Source organism: Vulpes lagopus, chromosome 7 (assembly GCF_018345385.1).
Source record: "Vulpes lagopus strain Blue_001 chromosome 7, ASM1834538v1, whole genome shotgun sequence".
NCBI lineage: Eukaryota > Metazoa > Chordata > Mammalia > Carnivora > Canidae > Vulpes > Vulpes lagopus.
Window position 1 is genome coordinate 67,509,554 of NC_054830.1, and position 27,713 is coordinate 67,537,266.

The window sequence follows — 27,713 nt, forward strand, 5'->3', positions numbered from 1 at the left end:
GGCAGTCAAGTGCAAAGGAGAAGGCTGGATTGCTCTTTTCTAGAAAAGACTTGATCAGGAACTTTTTTCTAGGACTTAAAAGTTGCCCTCTTTACCGTATAAGCGTTTTCTCTGCAAACCATAAAAATGGATGTCCATTCTTATGAACCTGGCCTTTTTCTTTGTTTGAATAGTGTTTAATTCTGGTTAAGAATAAACAGATTTCTGTGAGTTGTCAGCTTGTACTCTCTCTTCCCTGGGGCTGAGCAAGCAGCTTAGCAAATTCTATGGAAAAGTCTACAAGTACTGAAAGAGAGAACTACTGGCCTCCAACTTCCAGCAAGCCTCAGCAGGAGTTTATTGGTACAGCAGCCTGAGAGTTAATTCTGTGTTACTGTCTTTGCAAATGCAGCAAAGTTCAAGAAGAGCTAATTCTATGAGGAAAAGGGAAATGGAAATAATAGATGTCATGTTGATGCAGAGAAAAAAAGAAATTCCCTCTCCAAGTTCAGTTCATCCATTGTTAAATGGCTCAGAGACCTGGATATTTTAGCTGGCCCTGTGTTCTTCTCTATGTGACAGGTGACCCAGACTTAAATTCTAAATTAATTCCAATTAGGATAAGTTATCTAAACTTGCAGTACTATACCTTGATCATCTCACCTGTAGATGAGATGGTTACTTGAAAGGTAACCTAAGTAAAGTGATGCCTAGAGGCCATGCTTCAAAGTAGTGGTTCTTAACTGGGGGCTGGGGGGATGTTCAGTATGTGTCAACATCCATTTTTCCTTCTTGGATGAAAAAGAAAAGCAGAAGGAAACAATGAGATCATCAATACATGGGCACAAAAAATTTCCTAGCTTTGATGGTAGAAACATCAGAATCAGGTGTCTCAAAGTCAAATGCCAAGAGAAGCCAGGCAAGTCTTATAAATAAGCAGAACACCCTAGAGGCGAAGAAAAAGGAATGAACAGACAATGGACAAAGACATTAGAAATACCTCAAATACCTATTGCAGTGAAAGTCAAATAGCTACACACTCACAACAACGAGGCACCTTGCCACTCCATCTTGAGTTCTTAAAGGGGTAGACAATGGTGGAATAGTGGTTAACCGGAAAGAGTATGCCCCCCTCCAGAGGGGCAGTCACTACTCTCCACCTGACAGGTATCATGCAGTACAAGACTACAGGCCCAGTGCTGCCAGAGCTTATGACTTTTATCAAGGTGAATAAGAGACTTTGTGTGTTCCTAAAACATTTAGTTCATAAATATTGGCCAACACTACCATACGGCCAACGTAGCATGCCATCAAAGGCTTGTGGACAGCTAGGTTTTGTTTCTCTTTTTATTTTTTTTAAGATTTTATTTATTTATTCATGAGAGACATAAAGAGAGAGAGAGGCAGAGACACAGGCGGAGGGAGAAGCAGGCTCCATGCAGGGAGCCCAACTTGGGACTCGATCCCGGGTCTCCAGGATCACACCCTGGGCTGAAGGTGGTGCTAAACCGCTGAGCCACTCGGCTGCCCTTGTTTCTCTTTTTAGAGTTCTGCCGGTTCAGAAGGGTAACACGTTGAATTTCTGTTTGCTTTCTATCCTCCAAGAGGTAAGAGATCCCTTTCTGAAGTATAAGCTTGGCAATCCGAAATGGAATGCATGTCTCTGCTGGCTTGGGCTAGGAATTGTACACACTTGACCAGACTTATTTTTTATATCTGTTCATCTCACCATATCCCCAGGAGGCGGACATGATCCCCATTTCAACAGATGAGGAATTAAGCAAAACTTTGCTCAAGATCTCAGAAGGGCACTCAGATTTGAAACCAAGTTCTTTTACCCAAGTTTAGCACCTATCATATATCAAAAAGTGGAAAAATGACATTTGTCAGAGTCCAAAGCTCATGTTCCTTTATTCCTTCCACATTCCCCCTGGGAATTTCAGAGCATTAATGAATATTCTGAGCCTGGACATATTGGAAACCAGAAATTAAATTCCCTGATCCTAAAGCTAGATTTTGCTCTATTACTACATACCTTGTGTGAGAAATTTTTAAGCACCCATGATGATGTTAGTCATAGTGCTTGCAGTTTGACTCAAGTGGAGGAATTTCTAAAATACTGTGTCTGAATTCTTTCCAGGTAACCATCAGAAATCCCACCTTAATCCAGTTTAAACTATAAAGGAATTTACTGTGGAAATGAAAATTTCAGACTTAGCTTAAGCTTCTACCACGCTTAATCCAGTGGATCAAGGTATCACCAAAACCCCACGTTTCTTCAGTGTCTCCTCACATCTTTGTGGAATATGAGCCTTAAACAAAGACTGGCTTCCCGTGTGTTTTATAAGAGTTGCCAGCCAGCATCTTGTTCCATCCAGATGAGAAAGAGAAAGTTTTACTGACTCTGTCACAAGTGCTAGAAATGGCGTTCTCTTGCTTTATTGTTCTCTCTTCATTAAACCTTGACCTAAAGATAAGATTATTGCTTGAGTCAAGATAATGGGGGTCTAACCCTGGATTTAGGGTTAAATTAATCCCACACAAACTGCAGAGCTGCTATAAAATGGAGGAGGGATAAATTTGCTCACAGGAAAATCGGTACGTCTTTGGTGAAAAGTGGAGGAAGAAGGTACTGGGAGGTGACTGGTATCTGCTACAAAAGCCAAGTTGGCCTGTGGCTATAAAGGGAATATGCATGCTTCATACTTCATCTAATAGATACAAAAAGGAAAGGCAGGTAACTCATTCCTAAGAGACCTAACTGATGTATGGAAAAGCCAGAAAGGAGGATTTTGCTGTTTTTGTGTTAGTCTAGAATTCTGCAACTCGTTTTCCTGTTATTTTTCTTGTTATTGCTCTAAAGAAGATTTGGGGAACATTGGGCATGTCCATGTTTGGGTCTTTTTCTTTTTTTTAATGTTATTTATTTATTCATGAGAGACACAGATACACAGACACAAACACACACACACACACACACACACAGGCAGAGGGAGAAGCAGGCTTCATGCAGGGAGCCCGATATAGGACTCGATCCCAGTACTCGATCCCAGGACCCCAGGATCATGCCCTGGGCCAAAGGCAGGAGATAAACCACTGAGCCACCCAGGGATCCCCTTTTCTAACATTAAATTCTGAAAAGAGACAAATCACCATGTGTAAGACTTGGCAAAATGCTCTTTTTGTATGGCCTGCCAGCTAAGGATGGTTTTTGCATTCTTAAAGGATTATGAAAACAAAGAATAGGCAACAAAGTCCACGTGCCTGTGGTCCATAAAGCCCAAATTATCTGGTCCTTTACAGAAAAAGTTTGCCAACCCATGATCCAGTCCATAAAAGTGAATTTTCCTTACCTCCTAAAAAATTAGAGCAAAATAACAAAGTTTAGGGAATCTATGACTCAAAAAACCTAACTCATAGGAAACTTGCAATTATAGGATTAAGGCTTTAATATTTTTCTGAAGTGTAAAATAATCCCTTCAAAATCCTAAATGAAAATAATCTTCACCCATTTAATATTGGCTTGCTTATTTCTCATTTGGTGGTTGCAGGGGGTGGAGAAGGAAGAAGGGCCATGGAAATAGATGATGAAGATCAAAAGTAGACAAACATATTGTGGAGTCTGCACACAAGACCTGGAGATGGATGGTTCTTGGCTGGCCACACGGTGACTACCTAGTCATGACATGAAAGTGAAATTGACTTCAAGTCTGCCAAAGTTCTAGGTTCTCAGATGTCACGTTTAATGATGTCATAGAGAAGTGACCCTTCTATCCCAGCTAGGATCCTTTAATTAATAAGAGACCGCTACAGTGAGTCGACTGGACCAACAGGCAGGTTTCGTCAACAGTTCCCAGTAAATCATGGTTCAGATTATTAAAGACATGGCAAGTATTTATTTGGCTTCATTGATATTTCAAAGGAGACACCTTGAGAACAGATTGGATAAACTTTAAGAATGACTTCCTCTATCAGTATTCCTTCACTGCTGTGTAGCAAAGGAAGATTTTTTAGGTCTTGCTCTCTTTTTTGTGGCACTATCTAGAGAATAGCCAAGGGACAAATTGATCAAAGGGTTTTGTTCTTCCCAGATTCTCATTTCTTGCTCTGACTGTAGCTGGATCCAGGCCAGCTCCTAACACATCCTGTCCTGTGCCTGATGCCACTGATTCCACCTTAATTGCACCTGGAACATTCTATGAAAGGAAAAGTCTACATATTTCTCTTATTCTAGAAAACAGAAGCCTCAGACATGCTTATGGAATAGGGTAGGAAAAATGACAGCCAACAGTATCAACAATTCCTTAGATGGTATTTTATAAAGCCACTTTCTATCCATTGTCCAGTGTTACTGCCACAAAAAATCTAAATGTATAGATAGGTCAGGGAGAGTTCTTTATTTATAAAGAAGAGATTTGCCTCTAAAGGAGTGGTTAAGATCCTATACCATGTAGGAGTGAAATGGGCATTAGAACCCAGATATTCTGATGCCGGGCCCTGTTACCTGAGGCGCAGATCCTGGACTCTGCCTATCAAAGCCCTCTTTCTATATGGAGGGAAGACGGAAGGCCTAGGGCCTGGGCCTGCCATCCATCAGCACCCTCAGACTTAGCCTTCTGGCATTTTCCCCAATTGCAGCTATATATAAGGTCACAAAAAATGAGGCTGGCCAGATTGAAAGATGGCATTGCCGTGTAGATTTGTCATAAGAAAATGTTTTCAGATAGCACACATTAGCTAATGCACATGGTACTTCTTTTTTTGACTTTCTGGGAATCTCACAGAATAAGCCAGGGTCTCTCTAGCCCCTGAGAAGCCCTCACCATCTCCTCCTCAGAGACATCTCCTAAGGACCTGTTGTCTCCTTCATGTCTGTATCCAAAATGTCACCGTCTAGTCAAGATGGACCATGGCCACCCAGACTACAAGTCTAATCCAGTTCATTTCCTTCCTTCCTGCTTTATCTTTCTCCTTTTTTTCTTTATTTGCAATGGTCACTAACACACTGCATATTTTACTTACCGATCTTACCATTGGCTTCTGCTTCTAAACGTAAGCTCCATAAAGGCAGGGAAATGTTTGTCCGGTTTTTTGTGCACAGCTGTCTCCTAGCAGTGTGTCCATTACTTGGCCTAGCATCAGTCTCAGTAGGTACTTGTCAAAACAATATGTATCCTATGGGGGTATTCCCTTCGGGGGAACTTAGCCAAGTCAAATTCATAGAACCAGCTAGGCCAGTTTATACCCTAGAACCTGCTGAGAAGTGAAGGTGCCGAGGGCTTGTGAGAGGCATCTGCTGTATAAGTTCAGAAACAAGTGAGAAACAAAGGCTTGGTATGGCTCTCTGAGGAATTAGGTGACCCCCATCCTAGAGGAATATGAGTAAAGGAAGAGAGCTTATCTTCCTTCAGTCATCCATTTCACCTGCTTGAACTAAATCAAATGGTAATGTAATGGTCAAGATCCCCCTATTACAGAGCAGTATGCCATTTGTATGGGATTAGCCCCATCCCTCATTCCAGTGATAAGCCCTGCTTGACTTGATTAATTATGATCCCATCCCCCATCTTAATGATTGGTCCAGGATGAGCACAGGACAGAATCAGGGCCAGTGAGAGGGAGCGTGAACTCCATTACTAGGAAGAACTCAGGAGATGATTTTGTGCAGTGGCGAAGGAAAGGGACTCTGGATTTGGCTGCCTAGATTAGCAATCCCAACTACGCAGTCACCAGCTGGTTGATCAGGAGAAAGTTAATGACCTTTTGTTTTTTCACCTGTAAAATGGAGATAAAACTAACACCCCTAAAAAAAAAAAAAGAAAAAAATAAAAATAAAAATAAAAATAAAACTAACACCCCTTCCAGAGGATGGTTGTAAGGATTAAAGGAGAGGACACCAGGTGCAGAGTGAATTAGCTGCTATTGTTGCAATTCCAGTGAGAAAAGGAAAAATAAATCTTGAACATAAAAGTATATATTAGCAAGTCATTCATCAACTAAACAATCCATGAGCACTAACTATGTGCCTAGGTCAGAAGCCATGGTGGTTCAGGACCGAATCAGGATCGAGTTCTCTAGGAGCTTGTTGGATAGAGAAGCCATGCATGATATACCTAGTATGGACAGTCATTGTCCATAAAGCAAGGCAATTTAAAATGATCTGAGGTTCTAGAAAGGGAAACCTTTACTTAGATGATCTGGATAGCTGATGGAAAAATCACTGAAGATATTCAGCCAGAAGCATGTCAAATGCTTAAATGTATGGTTTGACTACAGCTTTGGTAATGATTACCCCCCAAAGCAAAACAAGAAATGATTCAAGGTGTTAGATTACATTTCTCCTTTTAAATTTCACTATTAATATATGTTTAGGGCCTTGTTAAAAGAAGCCAAATATAGATGTCCACCTTGAACAACGATCTATCACGACCCTCCACCCCTTATCTTTCATTGGTCCATCTCACTTCTCCCCAGAGGTAACCTACCATTACAAACCACCATTTAGTCAATACACTACTAATCAATCATGCAGATTTATAGGTCACTTATGTATACTTACAATAATAAACGTATGTGACCTCAGGGACTTCTAGGAAAGGTGTGTCTCCTGGAGAATGATATGAAAGGGTGAGGTACCTCTTCTAGGTTTACAAAGAACCGAACTGCCATTTATTCTCTGTAAGGCTTTATGAGATTCAGTGATGATGCATGTTTCTTCATTTACGCTCTGGTTTCAGGATGAATTAAAAACATTTTTGAAAGCTGCCGGATGCAAACTTGTGGTGGTTGAATTTTCAGCAAAATGGTGTGGTCCTTGCCAAAGGATATATCCTCTTGTTCATGTAAGTATCACCTGTATATAATATCCCAGCTTTAGAAGGAATTTTAAATCCCCTAATAATTTTCTCAGTCAGTCGTAAAAGTTTGCACTTGTGAGTCATATGGAATCATGGTTTTTTGAAGCATCCTGATTTCCAGATGATAATCTATCAAGATCTAATTAGATCATTAGTATCCACACAAGAAGACTAATACTACTTGCCTACGGATAATTCTGCAAGGAGCATCAAGATGTGCAAAACAATACAATTGTACAAATGAATGGATTATTCATAATAATAACATCTTACCAAAGTTTCAGAGTTCAGAACTTCCAAATATTGGTTTATAGAAAAATGTGATACTTGTTTTTAACTATAACATAAAAGAATAAACTTCTCCCATCCTTCAACCCTATTATCAGAACTGAGGTCTTACATATTCTTTCATGTCTTTTCTACTTTATAAAATATTTTAGTAAAATATGCTGCCTAGTTGTAATCGTATAATTATATTTGGGTCTTTTTTCCACGTACACAATTGTTTGTGTTTTTGTTGAGTCTCCAGATTATAATTTTAATATCTCTACAATGTTTCATCTAGTTAATTTCCTTATTGCCCCATTTAAAAGTTTTCACTATTTTACTTATTTTTGGTATCATATGTCACAGAAAGAACCTCAGGGCAGTTTCATTTCTCCTTATAATGCAGAAGTTTCACACTTATGGTCAATTTTGGGAAATCTATTTCTTCAAAGTTAAAGAAGTTTTGATTTCTCTATACAACCAAAAATACTCTGAGTTCTTTTCAGCAAGGTTTCTAGCATTTTGACTTGAACTCTTGAATCTACCTGAATTCATTCTAACCACAGTCACAAGCTTTGATATTGAATTAAGAACAAACCCATATCCAAGTACAGAAATTGGCTACATGACATCTCAACATCCATTCTACGCCTAAAACTCTTGGAATATCCAGAAGAAACATTTTATTATCTCACAGGCCCCTTTATTCTGATACTCAAAACTTGAAGAAAGAAAAGTATTCGAGGTTCGGCTTCCAGAGTATAAATATATTCACACGCCACAGTCAAAGCTGATCAAATTCCAACAGCCAACATGCAACATTTTCAGACAGTGCAATGAAATCTAGGGCTTACTAACTCCTCCCTTCATACCTTTGCCCTGCCATTGTTCTGTAGAGGCTCCTGCAGGTCTTCCTACACCTATTCTCACCTTGGTAGGTACAGTTAGCCCTTTGGAGACAAACCTCCCCAAATGATCCTAATTTGAATGTGCCATCTGTTTCCTGTTGGAATCCAGATTAATGCAAATACAGTTTTAAAATAAATTTTGGTACATCCTTACTGAAATACTATCCAGATGTTAAAAAGAATCAAGTAGACCCATATGGAATGGTGGCATTGTCTCCAAGACAATGTAGTATTAAGTAAAAAGAGTATAACATAGAAAAATGTATATAGTATGGTCCCATTTATATAAAACAGACACATACATGTATGTATATACATATACAAACACACATATATGTAGAGAAAGGGGGAACAGAGGATGCATATCAAAGAAGCTTTTTTTTTTCAGTGAAAGGGTATTAAATTTGGATTCCTTTATTTTTCTCATGCTGTTTGAGCTTTTGCATGATAATGTATCCAAGTACCATATGTGTAATTTTTTGAAACTGCCTGTACATAAGGGGGTGGAGAAAAGGCTTTATTTACTCTAGGTCACTTTATTAGTCAGATATCAAAGCAGGCAACAGAAAGCAAATTAAACAGAAAAGAGTTTTAATACAAGGAATTGATCGCTTATAAAATTATTGGAAGACTAAATGAATAGGTTCTATGCATGACTGTCTCAAGACACCACAGACCCACCTTTGGGGATCCTCCTTTTACCTCCCCCACCCAGGAAAAAAAAAAACAAACAAACTGATAACAGAGCAACAGCAGGTCGGAATGAGAACTGCAATCAGGAGGCTCCTGCTGCCACAAGTGCCTCTGGACATCTGGGAAGCTAATGTCTTGACACCAGAGCCAGAGTCTGGCTTCTGCTGCTGCCTTCAGCACAACCACTTCCATTGATTTCCAGCAGGAACATCCAAAGGCAAGAAGAAAGTAGCTGCTGTCTCATTTCTGCCTTCCGTGTCTCTCCTGCATGTATCTTGTGGGTAAAACCAAGTTGCATCCAGAACTCTAGCTACAAGGGAGTCCAAGGAATCTCTACCTCTTTTCCTTTCAAGGCCCTGCAGGAAAGTGGAATGGAAGTTAGCCAACTAAACTTCTGTCAAGGACAAGACAGTCGATGTTTTCAGGTTTGTGGCCCAGTGGTCTTCTGTGATAACTACTTGGCTTCACTGTTGTAGTGCAGAAGCATCCAGTGGCAATGAGCAAATCAACAGGCAAACCGTGTTCTGATCAAATTTAATTTACAAGACCATGTGGGGACCTGGATTTGTTCGACATGGTGCAGTTTGCTGACCGTGGGCTAAGAAGATCACCAGGCATAGAACCCTGAAAAGAACATTTCTGGGAAAGGAGAAGTCATAAATTTGTTAAGAAATTGCATGGTATGATCAGGGGAAGGCAAATAGTCTGTGAGGCTGACTTACAGGGCACATGGTGGGAGTGGTGACACATGAGCTTCAAAAGGAAAGCTGAGGCCAAATCAAGAAGGACTTCATGTTATAATTTAGTGAGTTGCTGTAGATAGTCCAAACGGAAAAATTTTTTAAGGGTTTTGTCATGGTCAAAGGGAGGTTTTAGAGAATATTTTTAGCCATGCTGTATAAAAATGGGTTAGAAAGACTGAAGGCAGGAAACCCAAGGTGACAACAATCTCAATGATAGGTTTTCCAAAACTAGGACAGTGGTTTTGGAGAAAAAAAGGAAGGATTAAATTCAGGAGCTATTTTAGCGTTAAGACCAATAGAATAGGTAACTAAATGGTAGCCAACTACTTATGAGGAAGAACAGAGCAGAAGGAAGAGTTCTTAGGGGAGGGGAGGGGGTCCTAGGGGGATGGAATGGGATAATGAGGAAACACAATGTCCATAGGGGAACCCCGGCCTAGCAAAGAACCCATATGTCTTCCATGTATATGTACCACTTGATGCGAAAATGGCAACTGCCATTTCCTGTCCATTTTCCAACAGACTTGCCAGCCTCTCAAAACTTCATAAATACAGTTAGATGTCCACATCAGTCAAACTCATTCCTACAACTTCTACTGGGGAACATCCGTATTTCTTCAAACCCAAAAAGTACAAATCAATTGCCCTGGAGTTCATGGGTGATACCATTTTCCTGCCAGACATAGGGATGCCACTGACCAAAATCAGCTTCTTTTCTGTGTGAAAAATATTCTGAAAAGGCTTTTGGGTTTTCCCCCAAGAACTCTAAGAGTTCTAAGAGAACTCTCTAAGAGAAAGCTCTAGAGTTTTCTGGAGAGTTTTCCCCCATTTTTACAACCTTGATGAGCCACTGAAGAAAGAACTTCCACTTTGGTCATGATCCACGAACAACTGGAAAGCATCTCTACAACCGAACTCTGCACATAGCCACCTCATCACCCCATCCCATGCTTCTCCCTGCTTCTCCATGGGAGCAGCTCCCAGAGCCAGCTCCATCTGTTCCTGTCTTGTCTTGGACACCTCATCCCCTCAGAAAGAGATCCCATTTGAAATAGGTCACTGGAAATGCTTGAGATATGATGTTAAAGCAAACAAATCAAGAAGCTAGTTAGTGTCCTTAAAGTATGAGCACAACTGTCGGAAAAAAACCCCAAGAGCTGACATCCACAGGCTGCTGCCACTGCATCCACTACTCCCAGACCCGTTACCAACATCTTTGTCACCACTGCTGCCAAAGATGCTTTCAGAACCAAACAGAAGCAGAAGAGAGTTGCTTCTTTCTCCTCCCACTGTCTGTTTTCCTACAAATGCTTCCCATTAGCAGAACCTACATGGAAGACAGCTGGCAGAGGATCCTGGAAGGTACAGTTTCAATACGTAGAACGCGGAAGATGTCAAAAGAAGCATAAAAAGCAGCGAAGCCGAGGGTTTGCACACATATTTTGTATCACCTTAGTCCTCTTAAGGAGTCTCTCAAAAAGCCTGGCAAGAGATGAAGGTAAAAGCAGAGTTTGGGTATTTGGTTCAGAGATCTGTGTTTTGAAGATCATTGAAGGCAGCCCCTGACCTCTGGCCACTCCAGGACAAAGCTACCATCTGTCCCTTCACCCTGCAGAGTAAATCTGGACCCACCACGTATATGACATTATTTCTTTGCTTTCTGTCCTTTCCCAGCTTTGAAACTCTGGTTCTTGAGACTCTGGTTTAGACTCCACTGATCCTTGCTTGACCTTGGTATCATCCCACATTTGACTTTGATGCTTCAGGTCCTAGGCAGTAGTGAAATGCCAGAGTGATGCTTAGCTCTCTTGAACAACCTTTTTGTTCATTGTTTGCTTTTGCCAAAAGACATGTGTGTAATCCTAACGTGGGATTTAGTTAATACTAAATGCTAGGCCAGGCTAATAGGAAATTTTTATTCCTAGGCTAATAGGAAATTTTTATTCCTTTATTTTGAAGGCAATGTCTCTGAAATACCAAAATGTAATGTTTGCTAATGTGGATGTGGATGCTTCTCAGGTAAGAATCATAAATCCTTCCATGAGGATACATAAAACCCCAAATGCATGTCATTGACAGCACTGCCTTGGTGATTATATAATCAATTTCAAGTCTAGTGGAATTTCATGATTTTTTTCCTGATAAATTGCAGTAAACTTTCTCATCATGTCCTTGTATATTTTGTATTAATTTTAAAAACAAAACATCCCCAGCAAGAATGTGACTCTCTTGCTGCCCCCATCCCCTCCCGTACTATGGCAGACTTCACCACTCAATCCTAACATTTTCTCCACTTGCCCTGGGCTCAGCAGAATTGCTCTATGCAGACAATACCAGTTGGGTGATGTTGGGCTCAAGATGAAAAGTGTTTTTTCACCCTTGTAGTAAGTTTTTAATCCATTTCTAAAACCTAACCGAATGCAATACAGACATTTTAATTTACCTTGCTTTCCTCTTGCTATACCTTATGCTTTTTGTGAGTTTTTTTAAACACCACAAGGAATTCCAAGAAATCCTTCCCTCATGACCCTCCCTAGAAACCTTCTTTCCACATCCCCCGCAACAATAATCAACCTCATGTCCTCAGTCAAAATGTGCCTTATTGGATTGAATCTGACTTTTAGAATACAAAAAAAAAAAAAAATCCTGTTATTCACCCATCTTTTTCTTTAATAGTTTTGTAACTTCTTACCACCTCTATAAACCTTAGTTTCTTCATCTATAAAACAGGGCAAGTAATATTTAACAAAATATAAAATGAGCTAAAATACATAAGATGCATGACATAGTGTCCAGCACATAATAGAAGTTCCATGTCTCCATTTCCATCAAGCTTCATCAAAGTGAGACAGTGTTGAATTGCCTTTTAAGCTGAACCATTCAGAATTCAGAACACAGAAAAGCTGTGCATTCAGAATATACTAGAATCATTATCTCTTTGTCCTTTTTTTTTATATTCAGAGTTGTGCAACCATCACTGTAATGAATTTTATTTCAAAACAAAACACCCCTCGTTTGGAGTTCTAATGGCCACTCCCAGTTCCTTCTACCAACTCTGGGCAACCACAAGTCATGTTCTGTCTATAGATTTGCTTATTCTGAACATTTCATATAAATGGAATAATTATATAGGTGGTCATTTGTGACTAGCTTCTTTCACTTAGCCTAAGTTTTCAAGGTTTCCCCATGTAATAGCAGGCATCATTTTATTCCTTTTTATGGCTGAATAATATTCCATTGTATGGCTTCACCACCTTTTATTTAGCCATTCAACTGTTGATGGACACTTGGGTTGTTTGCACCTTTGGAGTTTTATGGGTAATACTGGCATAAACATGTATATATATTTTTTCATTTCCCTTGAGTACTTATCTAGCAGTGGAACTGTTGAGTTATATTGTAACTCTATGTTTAACTTTTGGAGGAATTGGCAAAATGTTTGCTAATGTGGCTACACCATTTTGTATTTCTACCAGCAATGTGTGAGGGTTCTGATTTCTCCACATCCTCACCAACACATGTTATTGTCTGCCTTTTTGACTAGAGCTCTTTTCCTTTGAAGGTGGAACAAAATGCCCACTTTTCTTTAACAATAATTTATTTATTTTAGTTACCATTGCTGTGGTCGTGAAAATTATAATTTAATGTTTGTGCACGTTATAGGTGGCAGGGGAGAGATTCACTCCATGAAATGATAGGTATATTACAGAGAAAAGTCCAGTTCTGTTGATCATGTGGGTGGCTAATTTTCTTTTGACTCTTGAACAAAATAAACAAAAACTGGCATTTGAAAGCAGATTGTAGTGGATTAAAACAATTGGAATCCTGACATATTTTCTTGTCTTTTGGTTCATCTTTCAGAAAGATATGGACAGTGGAGGAGGGAGTAGGGTTTAAAAGAAAAAGACATGTAAGCCTTACTTAAAATGCAAGACCAGGGCAGCCTGGGTGGCTCAGTGGTTTAGTGCCGCCTTCAGCCCAGGGTGTGATTCTGGAGACCCAGGATCAAGTCCCACGTCAGGCTCCCTGCATGAAGCCTGTTTATGTCTCTGCCTCTCTGCCTCTGTGTGTGTGTGTGTCTTATGAATGAATAAATAAAATCTTTAAAAAAAAAAAAAGCAAGACTAGTGTATTACCCCATGTCTCAAGTGTGCCTTATAGAGATGTCTTTATACTTCCTTATTTTTGCAATGTGCTGTTTCCATATTGAGTCCCACTGGGGTCCCTCTGCAATCTTTTCACAAGTTCATTTAAATAGAGCTCATTTAGTCCTTCAGCATCTGTTCTATTTGGCCTCCATCTCTCAGCCCTCTCCTAGGGCTCTGGGTTGAGAAAGCTCAGGAATGCGGAGAGCAACCATTTTCTATTGTAACATTCCTGGAGGCTTTGACATTCCTTGGCAGGAGAATCTGTAAAGTGTTAGCTGTCCCTGGGCTTCCAGACATGCCTCCTGAGAAGTCACCAGGTTCTGGGCTCGGTGTAGAGAGAGGATACCAACATTATGACTTCATGCCATTTCTTTCCTTTCCCAGGAGTTGGCCCAAATTTATCGCGTCAAAGCAGTACCCACATTTCAGATGTTCAAGCAGACCCAGAAGGTATGTTTCCATGGTAACTGGCAGAGTTGAATTATAGAATCATCAGAATCTAAAAAAAGGCCTGAGGTATCCAGGATGGATGAAACAACTGCACTTATTTTTAATATATAGCAATGTAACTCTTAGTTTCCGCACTTTCCATTATTGGCAAGGAGCACACAAAAATGCATGAATTATAATAAATCTCCTCATTCAGACCATTTGAGATATCCAAATCCATAAGAAATATCTCATCTCATCCCTATCTTCTCCCTTTTGTTGGGGGCAGAACCATCAAAAAAAGAATCTTACAGAAAAGGACATGATGAAATTCTCACACAAATGCACAGAGATTGTTAGCAATGCCTGGGGAAATGTTAATCAAACAGTCTCAAGGCAGGATTAGCCTAGTGGGTGAGCATGCAGGCTCTGGATTCAGGTTTCTGTGGTTCAAAGACCTGTTCTGCTACTTTCTAGCATTTTACTTAAAAATTCTCTTTGATCATAGTTTCCTTATCTGTAAAAGCAAAGATCGTCACAAGTTTTTCCCTTCATGGGGTGTTGGAGATTTAATGTGAAATAAGAAATGAATTAATGTGACTCACGTTTGCAGATCCATCCTAACATGCATTAAGTGCTGGCACATTGTGGTAGTTGTTATCATGCAGATATTAATGAAATAAAATGTCTAAAATACTTCCTGTTTAATGAAACCAGTAATTCCACATATGGCTGGGAGCACTGACAACTGTACACACCTTATGAAAGTGGCTTTACAATACAAATAAGAGGAACAAACTATTTCCTTTCACTCAATTATCCACTCTTGGGAACTTTTGCTACAGAAATACCTAAAGGAAAAATAAGCAGCTAAGGGTATAGTAATTGTAGCATTACTCCTAATAAAATACAAAACAAGCTGAATGTCTTTTCTAGCAGAATTGCAAAGTGATTTGTGATACATCTACTCTATGAAACAGTATACAATTAAAAGAGTTGGGAAGAACATATGGAAAGCAAAAATATTCATGCTTAAACTTTGTTAAGATTATGTCTACAATATAAAAAATGAAAGCAGTTGATAGGCTATTTAATTTTCAGCTTCTATCTATTGTGTATTTGTTGGAACATAATCGGTGCAATAGATAGAAATAATTCTTCAAAAAGAATCAACACTACCTATTCCCTCTCTTGAGTGTTTACTTGAAAATGGAAACTATTGAACAGATGCACCCTCCACTCCCCACCCCCCACCTATCAAATTGTTTATGTGTCATTTTTTGTTATCTTCTCTTCCATCTCAGAAATGAGAATGCTTCCTTCTTTGGAAATGGATTTCATACATTGCAACTTGATAGCATTCCCTCCTGTGTGCTCCAGGCCTCCATTGATCAACTGTCTTCTTTTGGACCTAGTGTTTGGATGCTCCTTTTTGCCACTGACTGCCATTCTTCTCTCTCTATCAAGAGTTCTTTGATTTTCCTCCAAGGAACCATGCAATTTCCCATTCTTGGTCCATGCGCTTCCTTAGGGCTTCATCTCCAGGCCTGGACCCGTGAGTGAACTCCATTCTTATCAGGAATGGGCCCTTGACTCCAGTCTAGCCAATCCAAGCCCAATCAGAGCTAATTCTAAGACTTGACATAAGCAGCTAGGTACAAGCCTTCTCTTTTGATTTCACTGGATTTGAACTTGGGAAGATATGAAGCTGAAGGTACTACAGCTAGCTTGCCACCACAGGGAACCTGAAAAAGAAGCCACCACACAGCAAAAAAGCAGAGTCAAACTAGGAAATACTAATGGCATTGATTGAACCCTGAATCTATCCATGCCTGAAGCTGTACTACACCTGCAGATTCTTTAGTTGTGTAAACCTGGGGTTGTTTTTTCGATTACTTACAACCAAAGAATCTCTAATGACAAAATTAATGTTCTCTTAAACTACTCTCCTTCATTTCATGATCTAACTCTCAAAAAAGTAGAATATACTTACTGCCTTCAGTTCTCATTTTCCACTTACTCCTTCATCTGCTCTTTAAAAAGTCGCCAAGGATCTTCCAGCATCTAATTCAAATAGCCATTTCTCAATCCTTGTATTCCTTGGTTACACAAAAGCACCATTAACTAACTAGCTTCTATATTCTGGAAACTTCCTCCTCCTTTGGCATCTATCCCTGATCCTGCCCCCAAGCTCTCTCTGGCTTATCTCCTGCTGTCCTAACATGTAAGTATTTCCCAAGGTTCTATCTTTTTCCCATTCTTTTTTTTTTTTTCCTTTAGTAATTTCGTCCCTACCTCTAGTTCCAGCTGTAACTCCCTATAACACAAACAAGTGTGATAGACCTCCTCACCTGAGTTCACACTCAGAGATCTGTGAGATCTTTTCTCTTTTCCCAATAGATCTTGGCACAGCTCCACATATGTCATTCCTCTATTTAAAATCGGATCCCCCTTCTCCTCCACTGTCTGCAGAATCAAGACTAAACCCTCGTGTTCAAGTCTGGCATTCAAATTTCTCTATAATTCAACCCAATCTTCTTTTCCAAGCCCACTTCTGTTTGACTCAGACCTTCATGTATTTTTGTCATACTGTTTCAAGCACCCAGAGGAGTTCACATCAATGTCTAGAAGAATCCCCCCTTGGTAGAAAATACTCATTTTGTGTTTGATTCATGAGTGAGTGAATAAATGAAAGAGTAAATAAAAGCTGAGCTGCTGTCTTTGCCTGACATCCCACTGCCAGCATTGCTGTTTCTCATTCTGACTGGAGAATTTCTCTTCAGCTCAGAACAGATTTCTGTGTTCATCTCTTCTGTAGATGATATTGCTTAAGGTCTATCACCATTCAGTAGTTTGTTCTCCATTTTATGAAACAAAGCTTTGGTTTCTCAACTGACTCTGTGTCTAGGCTGCTCTTGATCAAATCCATAGCTATAATTTGAGGAAAGGCTTGGCCCCGCTTGGTCTCAGTTCTGTATGGAGGTGAAAAACTCTCAGCTGGGTGGGGTGACCTCTTATATTCAATTATTTCTTAACTATCTTCTACAGGGTATGGATCCCTTTTGAATTGATGGAACAAAATGCCTGTATTCTAGGCAGCATGAAGGATCTAAAATTTGAATTTTATGCCAGTTAGCTAACAGAAAATAAAACTAACTGAATTGATGACCGTGTGTTAAGCTCATCTATCTCCCTATATTCTAATTCCAGCATCAGCCAGCCAGCCTTTTATAACGTGGATATCCATGTCCCAAGAAATGTTCTTGAGAACTGAGTGTCACATTGAATATTACCAACATACCATCCTGGTTATGGAGTTATTTTTAAAAATACACACACAACAACAACTTGAGATCATTTATAGCATAATATACAAATAATTCTACTTCTAGACTTCAGTGTGATCTCCAGAAGGATTCATACTTGGATCAATTTAGATATCATTTCAAAACCTACAGAAAGGATTTGCAATGCTGGCTTCCTTTCGACAAAGAATCAATCTTCTGTACAAAAGACAACAGCAAAAAAATGCACGCAGGAGATCCTAAAGAGATGGTATTACAGATCTCTTTACCTCTTCCACTCAATCCCTAGTGTTTGGTATCTTAGCATCTATATAGGGTCTCTGGACGGTACTCCCCTCTACCATTGCATCTAAAGCTGTGGTCAAAACCTGAGACCTCTGAAATGCCCCCAGGTTCTACCTTGTAATGGTCTACACAGGAAAATCACTGGAACCAGAGAAAATTGGGCATAGCTGTGCAAAAGAACCAACCAGTCTATGTGAATTTCCCTCCTCTCTCATAGGAGTTGACTGGGAAGGCTACCAATGTCATTCATTGTTCTCCTTAGGGTAGAAAAAAAATTAAATTCACTTTGAGACCTCTTCCATCTTTCTTTTATCTGGGACAGCACAACTGAAAATTGGCTTAAGAAAGTAAATCTTATTTACCTAGTATTTTTTAAAAACCCACCTAGAATCCAGTTTCTATTAAGGGATGTTATAAGAAATGTACTCACATTTCTAGTAAAATATCTGGCAAGGAACGATGATCCATTATACCTTTCAAAATGTACATTGTGTAAAAAGCTTTGTGATAATTCCTCATAGAACAGAGTTAGGAGAATATTTGCCACCCTTAAAAATATGATCTACTCCCTTCCATTAGATCAGAAGGTTTAGGGTTTCTCTTTGTCTATTGGTGCCAATAATCTCAAGATTACTTCCTTTACTCAAATACAATAGCCTCCTTTATCTGCAGTTTCCTGGCATTCCGTAATTGCCATCTGCATATTGAATCATACTTGAATGGTTTTGTTATTTTATCTTGCCCTTGATTCTAGCTCATTTCAAATATTTTCAAAATATATAGAATATAAACAAATAAAACTTAAAAGTTGCAACAGGTAAAGCTATTTAACAATGACTCAGGGTCATGGTGGATAATGGGCATTACGTGGTGCTGGAAGTTTTCACGCAGATTTGGATGGCCACCTAGCAGGCATGCACTATAAACGACAGTTGTAATTATTTCACAGTGTTAGGGCAAAGGACAATGAAAGCAAATTCTAGGTAATAAATAAGGTGGAATTATTCCTTCCTGCTGTATTCCTTCCTTCATGTTTTCACCTGGGACATCACATCCTGTTCCTGTAAGATTCAGTGTGGTTAAAATAAAAAAAAAAAAATTTCTGCAAAGCCTTTCAGATGGACCATCCAAAACTTTGGCTGATTATTTTTTTAACCAGAATATTATACTGTATTCTATTGTAAATAGAAAAATACATATATACACATAAACTGCAATATGCATATAATACTAGTTATTCATCGAGGCTCTGAAGCCCATCAGTAGATCCCCTGGGCTAATAACATTGATTCCAGACCAAAGTTGGCTAGGTCAATGGAATAGCAGAAGGGAAGAGTAACAATTTCTTAGGATCTTGGCCAACTGCTTATACATAGGCCAACATCAGAAAATGGTTCCATCTTTCATTCTTTGATATGAGAGTAAATGGCTTCTCAAAGCACTTAAATCTACTCATAAGAGCAATGGGATATTGGTGCATAGATGCTAATAAGTAGAGTTATTTACAAGTGAATAATTCAGAAAAACTGAGTGCTCCTGTGCTCACATCAAGTGGGAGGAAGTTCCTGCCCTTTTGCCTGTGAACAGTAAGGCTCCTGCTGAGGTCATAGAAATCATTTCCAACAAGCTCCCTTCTTCAAGTAGGTACAGAGATTGAAAGAATCCCCAACACCTTGGTGTGCTCAAGAGAGGACAGGATTGGTGTCTTTAAGGGCCAGGCAGGGACAATAAATGAGACAACAGGAAGTGAGGAGGATGGTGGTCCCTGGAGAATCACCCTCCCAAATGCTCAGTGTTCAAGTTCATAAGAAACAGTGCTTGACTCATTGACCAAAAGAGTGCAGCTAATTCTTGCTGTCTCTGGAGTCAGACAGCTGTAGATTGATTATTAGTGGGTGACCTTGGGACTGTGCCTTCACCACCTTGAGTTCAGTTTCCTTCTCTATGAAATAGGGACTATATCATGTACCTTTGAACTGTTGTCATGAAAATTTGTGATAATGTATATAAAGTGCTTTAGCACAGGACTTGGTGCATATTTTAAAATAAGACTATTGCTAGAGCTCTAGAATCTATCTGTGTGCCTATCTCCCTGAAAGTTTGTGAATAAACAGAAATTCGGAAACAGTTGTTAAGAGAGATCTCTAAAAGTCTTTGAATAACTACAATATCCACTTAAGCTAAGCCATCTTAGCATTTGGGAATCAACCTGTTATGGATGGTGTTAGACACAGAGGGAGGGTTCCACCTGAGGGAAAATAAAAGCACTCTCCCATGGTGTTCAAGTCCAAAAATGCATGTCAGCCCCATAAACAGCAGATACATTGGCAGAGATTAATTGACTGAAAGGAGCAGGAACTAAGTGAGATGGAGGGAAAGTGACAGAGAGATGGACAGCAAATATTTATCACCATTTAGCAGTGATATTGTTCTAGGTATTAGCAATTCAAAGGAAGTAATTACTTATATTTCTCTTTTCTCCAGGGCAGGGATTAGGGTGAAGCCAGTGAGGCAGGAGATTGCCCAAGTATAGGGTGGAATCCTGTCTTTATTTGCATTTTTGATATTTTGTTCATGATGGATTTTTTGCATTAATGTTTAACTTTTTAAATATTTATTAAAATATTATGTATCTTGATTACTGAGTTCTGGGAACCCCTCAAATTTTACATCCTCCTCTTAGCCCTGTCCTCTAAGTTTTAAATCATTGAAATATCGGAGTACTTCATTCAGTGATTGGCCAGAAAGACTTACAAGACTCAATAGCAGATTATACTTATAGCTGAGATTTACTACAATGGAAAATACAGAGCAAAAGCATCAGGAAAAAGATAAGCATTGGCAGAGTCCAGAAAGGTCCAGAATAGGCTTCTGCTGTTCTTCCTTGGCTGGGGACACATAGCAGTGCTGTTTTTCGCTCTCTGGTAGTAAACTTCCAGGACATCTGTAGAATGTTTCTTTTTTTTAAAAGTTATTTATTTATTTATTCATGAGAGACACAGAGAGAGAGGCAGAGACACAGGCAGAGGGAGAAGCAGGCTCCCCATGGTGAGCCTGATACAGGACTCAATCCCAGGACCCAGGGATCATAACCTGAGCCAAAGGCAGATGCTCAACCACTGAGCCACCCAGGCACCCCTATGGAATGTTTCCACCTAGGGATGTTTTTGTTTTTTTGAGGCTCAGGGCCTGAGGCCTTTATGTGGGGACTGGTCATATAGACATATCTTGCTAGGCAACCATTGCTATACCACCAGCTATAACAATGGAGACTAGGACCCCCAACAATAAAACCAGGTGCACATTATCAAGACTGATTATGCAAAGCAAGCCAGTATGGCTTGATCCATCACTCCAGGTATATATAACAAAATCATCAATCATTAATACAAAGAACACTTTGGTGGGGAAGGGAACACATTTTCTAGGGAGATTGATGAAGGCTCAAGCATGGTTCCCTTGGAGACAAGAAAGAAATAAGGAGCCAGACCTGCGGTGTTAACTCCTCTCAGAGAGTCATCTGAAAATCAAAACATCACCTTTATTGTAAGTAGTAGTAGCACTATATTGTGCTGATTACGGAGCATGGCTTAGACTCATGTCAATAGACTTCCTAATGTTCTCTTAAAGCCTAGATTTTGAGATGACCCACCTAGGGAGAATCTGGGCTGCAGAGGAGAAACTTACCCACCCAGGTGAAGGAGACGATTGTTGCTTTTCACAATGGCATGCTCCAAAAGTGAGGACACAGGGTGATGATAGATAGCCTTCTAGACCTGCCTGAGGCTTACTTTCAGATGCACTTTCCAGAAAAAGAAAGACAGTGGCAGGAAAGCAGACCTGTCCCTTTGGGAGAACACCCTCAAAAGGGAGAGGATAATCATGAACTCATTCCTTTGTCTAGGCTCAACTAAGATGCTCACCTCAACCTGAGAAGTCAGTGAAGGGATTTCCCAGTGTTGGACAGTTGAGCAGATTTTCCAGGAACATGAGAACAGGAGTATAGGTCATTGAAGGGAATGGCTCCAAAACCATTATTATCCCTGTGAACAAGTTTTCATCCCACACTTCTAGTAACGGGCAGAATGACATCTCCTCTGGCCAGAGTCCAAAATCACTTTTCCTTATTCTCAGTGTGACTTAGGATAAATTGCCACAACATTAGACTCCTGTTCCTTTTCCCCTTCAACAGAAAACCACATTGTCCTGAGTGATAAGCAGCTTCATGTATCTGTTCAACACCTTCAGTTGATGGCAAGCTGTGGCCCCAGGGTCAAATCTGACCCTCCACCAGTTTTTTTACATAAAGTTTGCCTGGAACACAGTCATGTCCATTTGTGTAAACATTGTCTTTGGTTACTATCACACAACTGTAGTAGATCTGAGTAGTTTCAACACGCACCATATGGCCTGCAAAGCCTAAAATAGGTATTGGGCCCTTTACAAAAAGTTTTTCAACCCCTAACATAGAGGAAAGCACTTTAGTCATTATTTACTCCACTGGTACTTAAGAAACAGGTAGGTAGCCAGAGTTTCTAAACCAGCTAGGAGAAAATGAAAGCAAATGAAGTACTTTCCTGAAATCTCACTATTGGAAACAAAATGAGGCCAGTGTAGGTGAGAAAAAAATTGGATAATAGATTGTTCTCATATTCCCTTTTTCTTGAATCCAAATGCATATAAGTTCAAGCTGTTTGAAACAGATTATTTCTAAGAGGCCCTGCCTTCTTGGGTTGATTTAGCTAAACTCCAAAACCAGGGTTGAGCTGCTTGCATTTGCAAGAACGCCCTGCAACCCTCCAGCAAGTTGTGAAAGTCCAGGGGGAAGTATGCAAACACCCACATTGTGATGCAGATGGCTGGGGAAGGAATGGGTCTGGTTGAATCAGAGAAAGAAGCCAAGATGGGATCAAAAAGTAATTAACACCAACCAGCTCTCCACAGGTGGGCGCACTTTTAAAAGTTCTCTTATTAGACAAATATTCATCCCCATGTCATTAATAAGAGCTAATGCCTTAAAAAAAACCCTTTGTAAAGAAGGAACATCATACTGTTGCAGCTTATAAATTTATATTGTATGTCCAAATGCTTCTACAGCCTTCTCCCAAAAAAGTGTCTTGTGTTGGTTGTGTGGGCTCTTTTGTTTATGTTGTTATTGCTATTGTTGCTTTGAGGATTTTGTTTTCTTTTTTTTTAAGATTTTATTTATTTATTTGTCACAGAGAGAGCATACACGGGTGAAGCAGCAAGCAGAGGGAGAGGGGGAAGCAGACTCCCCACTGAACGGGGAGCCGGATGCGGGGCTCGATTCCAGGACCCTGAGATCATAACCTGAGCTGAAGGCAGACACTTCACCAACTGAGCCACCCAGGTGCCCCTGTTGTTGTTTTTAACTCAGTAAAGATAGCTGGAAAATTGGTGAGCTTTCATTCAGCTGGTCCAAACCTAACTTCAGTATTTAACCAAATTGCCTCTCAACTGGCCGAGGTATTTTATTATAATTAATCTATCTATAAATAATAATATTTATTATAATTACAACTAGACTTTAATTCATACTCTCAGAAGTCCATTTGTTAGGAAGGGACCCCTCTCTCTAGGCCTTTTGCATTTTCTCAGTAATATATTTTTTGCAGGTGATTGAATGTCTTTGGCATAAAAAAAAAAAAAAGAAAAGAAAAGAAACCTGCCTCTGGTTGGACCTGAGTGATGGGTAAATGGGGGGCAGGGAGTCACTTTCTTATTGTCTTTTTGTGTATGTTTGAAAATGTTTGTAATGAGGGGCACCTGGCTGACTCAGTTGATGGAGTGGACTCTTGATCTTGGGGTTGTTAGAGCCTCATGTTGGGCATGGAGATTACTTAAAAATAATATCTTAAAAAATGTTCATAATGAAAGTTTTTTAAAGTGATTTTTGGATATAAATGGTTCTATAATGCGTAGTTAGACCCCTCACATCCCCTTGGGCTCTGCAAACCAGAGGTCATCATTTTCACTAGCAGTCCTTGCTGGGGTGGCAACAGTGCTCGTAAACTGAAGGCACTGAGAATTGAGAGAAGTAAACATTGCTTCCTAATCCCTCATAGTGGAGCATCCCTTTGAAAGACACAGCCAAATATTCAGATTAAAATAAGAAAACAGGGCAGCCCAGGTGGCTCAGTGGTTTAGCGCCGCCTTCAGTCCAGGGCTTGATCCTCAAGACCCAGGATCAAGTCCCACGTCCGGCTCCCTGCATGGAGCCTGCTTCTCCCTCTGCCTGTGTCTCTGCCTCTCTCTCTGTCTCTCATGAATAAATAAATAGAATCTTTAAAGAAAAAAAAAATAAGAAAACATTTTGGGCAGAAATTATATGCTAGTTTCCTTGCATATATATCTCTTCAAAAGAAAGTTACTTAGGTAATAAGCTCTTATCAATCAGCTGCTCCTCATTCAGTAACTACATTTATGAAACTCTTGTAGTCAAAGCCCCGTGCTAGACGGGGAGACACATACAATTTGCTTTTGGCAAACCAGACAAAGAGTAAAATAGATAACACCTGGTCTCTGAAACATAACACTACCCAGAGTCTTGGACCTATACCTCAGGGACCAGAAATCAGCTTAGCTCAGCTCACTTCAGGCCCAAAACCATTAATAGGACACCTACTCTGTTTAAGGTTCCTAGCTAGATACTAAAAATATGGAGGAAATAAATGAGGCAGAGTTCCCACCCTTGGTCAACTGCAGAAGACAATGTAACAAAATCAACTCTTGAGTAGTGGAATACGCAGGTTCTAAGAGGTCACAGAGATTCCATGAGTTAGATCATGAAAGATGGTTAGGACTAGCAGGTGAGAAAGAAGGGAAGAAGTGAGAGTGACAAAATACTCTGGGTATGTATCAGGAATTTTTTGACAATACAATAGTATAAAATTACCACTAGAATATGAACTCCAGAGGGGATTTTGGTCTGGCGTGTTCACAATGTCTGGCTCATAGTGGACGTTTATTAAGTATTTGCTAAATTAAATAAATGAATGAATCCAACTATACAGTGTTGCTAACAGTCAAAGTTTCAGGTAGAGAACGACAGTGAGTTGTGGTCCTGTTGACAGGACAAAACCAAGGAATCCCTGAAAGGACCTGGGATTTTATAGTGGTGGAGAAGCACTGAAGAACTTTATAAAACCTAGATTTGTGTTTTGGAGCTTCAAGGGGAGGAAGGGAGTTTAGGGACTCAAGACTGGAGACAGACAAGTTGTAAGCTGTTGCTAAAGTCCAGGGGAAAGTTGATGAGGTAAAATCCATGGAATTTGGTAACAAATTCAATGTCCCCTAAAGCCACCACAATGGCTAACATGAAAAAGAACCAAGAGTTGTCAAGCATATGGAGCACCCAGAACATTCATCCTCTGCTGGTGGAATATAAATTGGTAAAAATCACTTTGGAAAACTGTTGGCCAAACCTGGTCATTCAGGTGGCCAAGCCCTGCCTATGTTCGTGCCAGGGGTCCTCACCTGTGTACCCACCCAGTCTCAGAGGATTATGAAACGCCCTTCGTGCCTATAGCCACCATCCAGCTGCCACCCGACTCTTAGAAAAGAAACACTTGGAAACACTTTGTAGATCCATTCTGACACCTTCCTCCCTGGCAGCCAATGCCACAAGAACTATTTGTAAGAGGAAATGAGTACAAACCAGGCAACCCAGATAAATCATGAAATTCTGCACCCACACTTAGGTAACCCTATTCTCAAGACTCAAAAGAGCTATTTGCTGTTATGGAAGTGGATTCGTGGGCGAGCCGGTAAGTGAAAGGGGATCAAGATGAAGTCACAAGTCTGGGGTATACTTTCAAGAAATAGAATGAACCATGATGCCCACAGGCAGCACCCAGATAGAATGCTGCTGCCTGGGGACGCAGAATCATTAGAATCTTGGATAGTTTCTTTTCTGCTATATACTGAGCCCTGAAGTTGTTCTAGAACTTTCCAACTCCTGTCACCATTTCTGGCCGTTGAAACCTTCCTCCTTGGAAACTCAGATCTTTAGCTAATCCCATCCTCAGTTTACTCATATTTTGCCTTCATACAATTGATACCGAAGTGATAATGCATGGTAAGAGTCTTAAACTTCCATATTTCATCAAACGTAAGATGCCCATTGACAGATGCACCATTATGTTACTACTGAAAAGTGTTCCAAATGAAGTATACCATCCACAGTGAAGTACATCCTGAGTCAGAGATGTGACAATTTGAAATGAAAATGTGCTTTTTAGAATCAATTGGTTATAATAATATTACCTGTGCAAGGGTCAGGGCATAGGAAGTCACATCTCATTTGATTTCAGGAAATCATGTGTATGAATTAATAAGTCCTTAAGACCAATGTGTAAAGGCTCTGAAAGCTTCAATGATTGAGTTTTCTCATTTCTAACACATTTAGACCTCAGTTTATAAGACTACTATGGAGAATATATAAATCTGGCCAAAAAATGGAAACATCATGAATTTAGTGTGCTAAATATGTATTTATATCTTAAGTATTTTTCAGACAATGGAAATGAGTAGAGGATAATTTAACAGGAACAAAACTCCTCCAAACTCTAACATCTTTGCAAATATTTGAACCAATAAATATTTCACCTTTGTGTATTTGTGAACAGATTTTTGAATTTTGTGGAGCTGATGCTCAAAAATTGGAAGCGAAGATTCAAGAACTAATGTAAGCCGATCTCCAAGATAAAAATACATTTGCAACATTTTAAAAGGCCGCAGCTAATGTGTTTGTGTTTTTATTTGCAGCGAATATTGTAATGCTCGATGGGGCTTTCTCCTAACACTTTACAGTTGAATCCCACCTTGCAACCTCACTGCAAAATGGCTTAAAGCTCTTGCGGTATCAGAGAACGTATCTCTCCCGTTCTCTAACTTGGCCTTTCCACTAACTCGTGCACAGTTCTTAGGCAATGTGACCTCCACAGCAGAGGCCCTGCATAGCTAAGTAATACCACGCCATTAGAAGGTTTTGCAGAGATTGCCAAAGATGGAATTCTTCACAGCGATCAAGAAACAAACAAATGCCCTATTGCCCTGGTGTACTCCAAATACAGAGGCCAATACTAATTGAGCCATCATTTGTGGTACAAAATTCTTCTCTGATGCATCAGTTTGTATTAGAACAGTGTCACTCTTCTTTTCCCCAATACCTTTCTAAAACTCTTTTGTAGGGAGGCCTGAGTGGCTCAGTGGTTGAGCGATTGCCTTTGGCTCAGGTCGTGATCCTGGGGTCCTGGGATCAAGTCCTGCATCGGGCTCCCCGCAGGCAGGGCAGCCTGCTTCTCCCTCTGCCTGTGTCTCTGCCCCTCTTTCTCTGTGTGTCTCATGAATAAATAAATAAATCTTAAAAAGATAATAAAAGTAAAATTCTTTTATAAGTTAAAAAAAAAAATCCACACACGCACAAAAGCTGGAAAGTCCTTTTACTACCTATGTTTTTGTTATTGTTAATTGAGACAGCTCAGACATTTAGGGCCCAGAGAAGACAGCTTCTCACACTAACTATTCCCACATGGGGCTACCATCAGATGAACACTGGGGATCTGGGATCTGAAGCCTAGAGTGGAGCCAGTGTTCCCTAGCTCTTAAATTAATAAGATTTTGACAGAATCTTAGAATTCTTTGCAACATACATAGAGTAGCAGAAGCCAACAGATGCTAGCTTAAGAGAAAAGGGGCACCTTGTAATCATTCAGTAAATATTTCTTAAGCACCTACTCTGTGCCAAGCACTGTTATAGGCACCCAGAATAGCACGTGGTTCATAGATTCCAGACAGAAATATAGCCAGCCTTCACGTGCGATCAGAAACAGCAAGAGGAGAGAGATGGGGATCCCAGGGCTCTTCTGTGTATCTCTGTCCTCTGCTTCTCTGCTTTCATCTGAATCATCTTTCCATTGCTGTAGCTCATTCTTCTTTATTGCCCAGTCTTTGTTCTGGAATGTGGCTTCCCAGGGAAACAGTGACTGGAAAAGTATTATGAAAGCTGCAGGTCTCAAAGTCAAACAGACCAGGATGTGACGATTACAAGAGCATTTTGGTTCCAAAAAGATTTCTG

The 27,713-nt window shown here is 39.9% G+C and overlaps 1 protein-coding gene across 2 annotated transcripts; it reads left to right on the forward strand.

Annotated features, from left to right (window-relative positions):
* The first annotated feature begins 3,842 nt into the window (after positions 1 to 3,842).
* On the forward strand, positions 3,843 to 26,325 carry TXNDC8 (thioredoxin domain containing 8). Of its 2 annotated transcripts, XM_041760871.1 has the most exons (5): positions 3,843 to 3,866; positions 6,717 to 6,821; positions 11,407 to 11,466; positions 13,980 to 14,045; positions 26,263 to 26,325. In XM_041760871.1, exons 1-5 carry the CDS (start codon positions 3,843 to 3,845, stop codon positions 26,323 to 26,325), a joined length of 318 nt encoding a protein of 105 aa, XP_041616805.1. The 2 variants fall into 2 exon arrangements, with proteins under 2 accessions (XP_041616805.1, XP_041616806.1); XM_041760872.1 differs by lacking the exons at positions 11,407 to 11,466; positions 26,263 to 26,325 and adding an exon at positions 15,556 to 15,666.
* Positions 26,326 to 27,713: the final 1,388 nt, after the last annotated feature.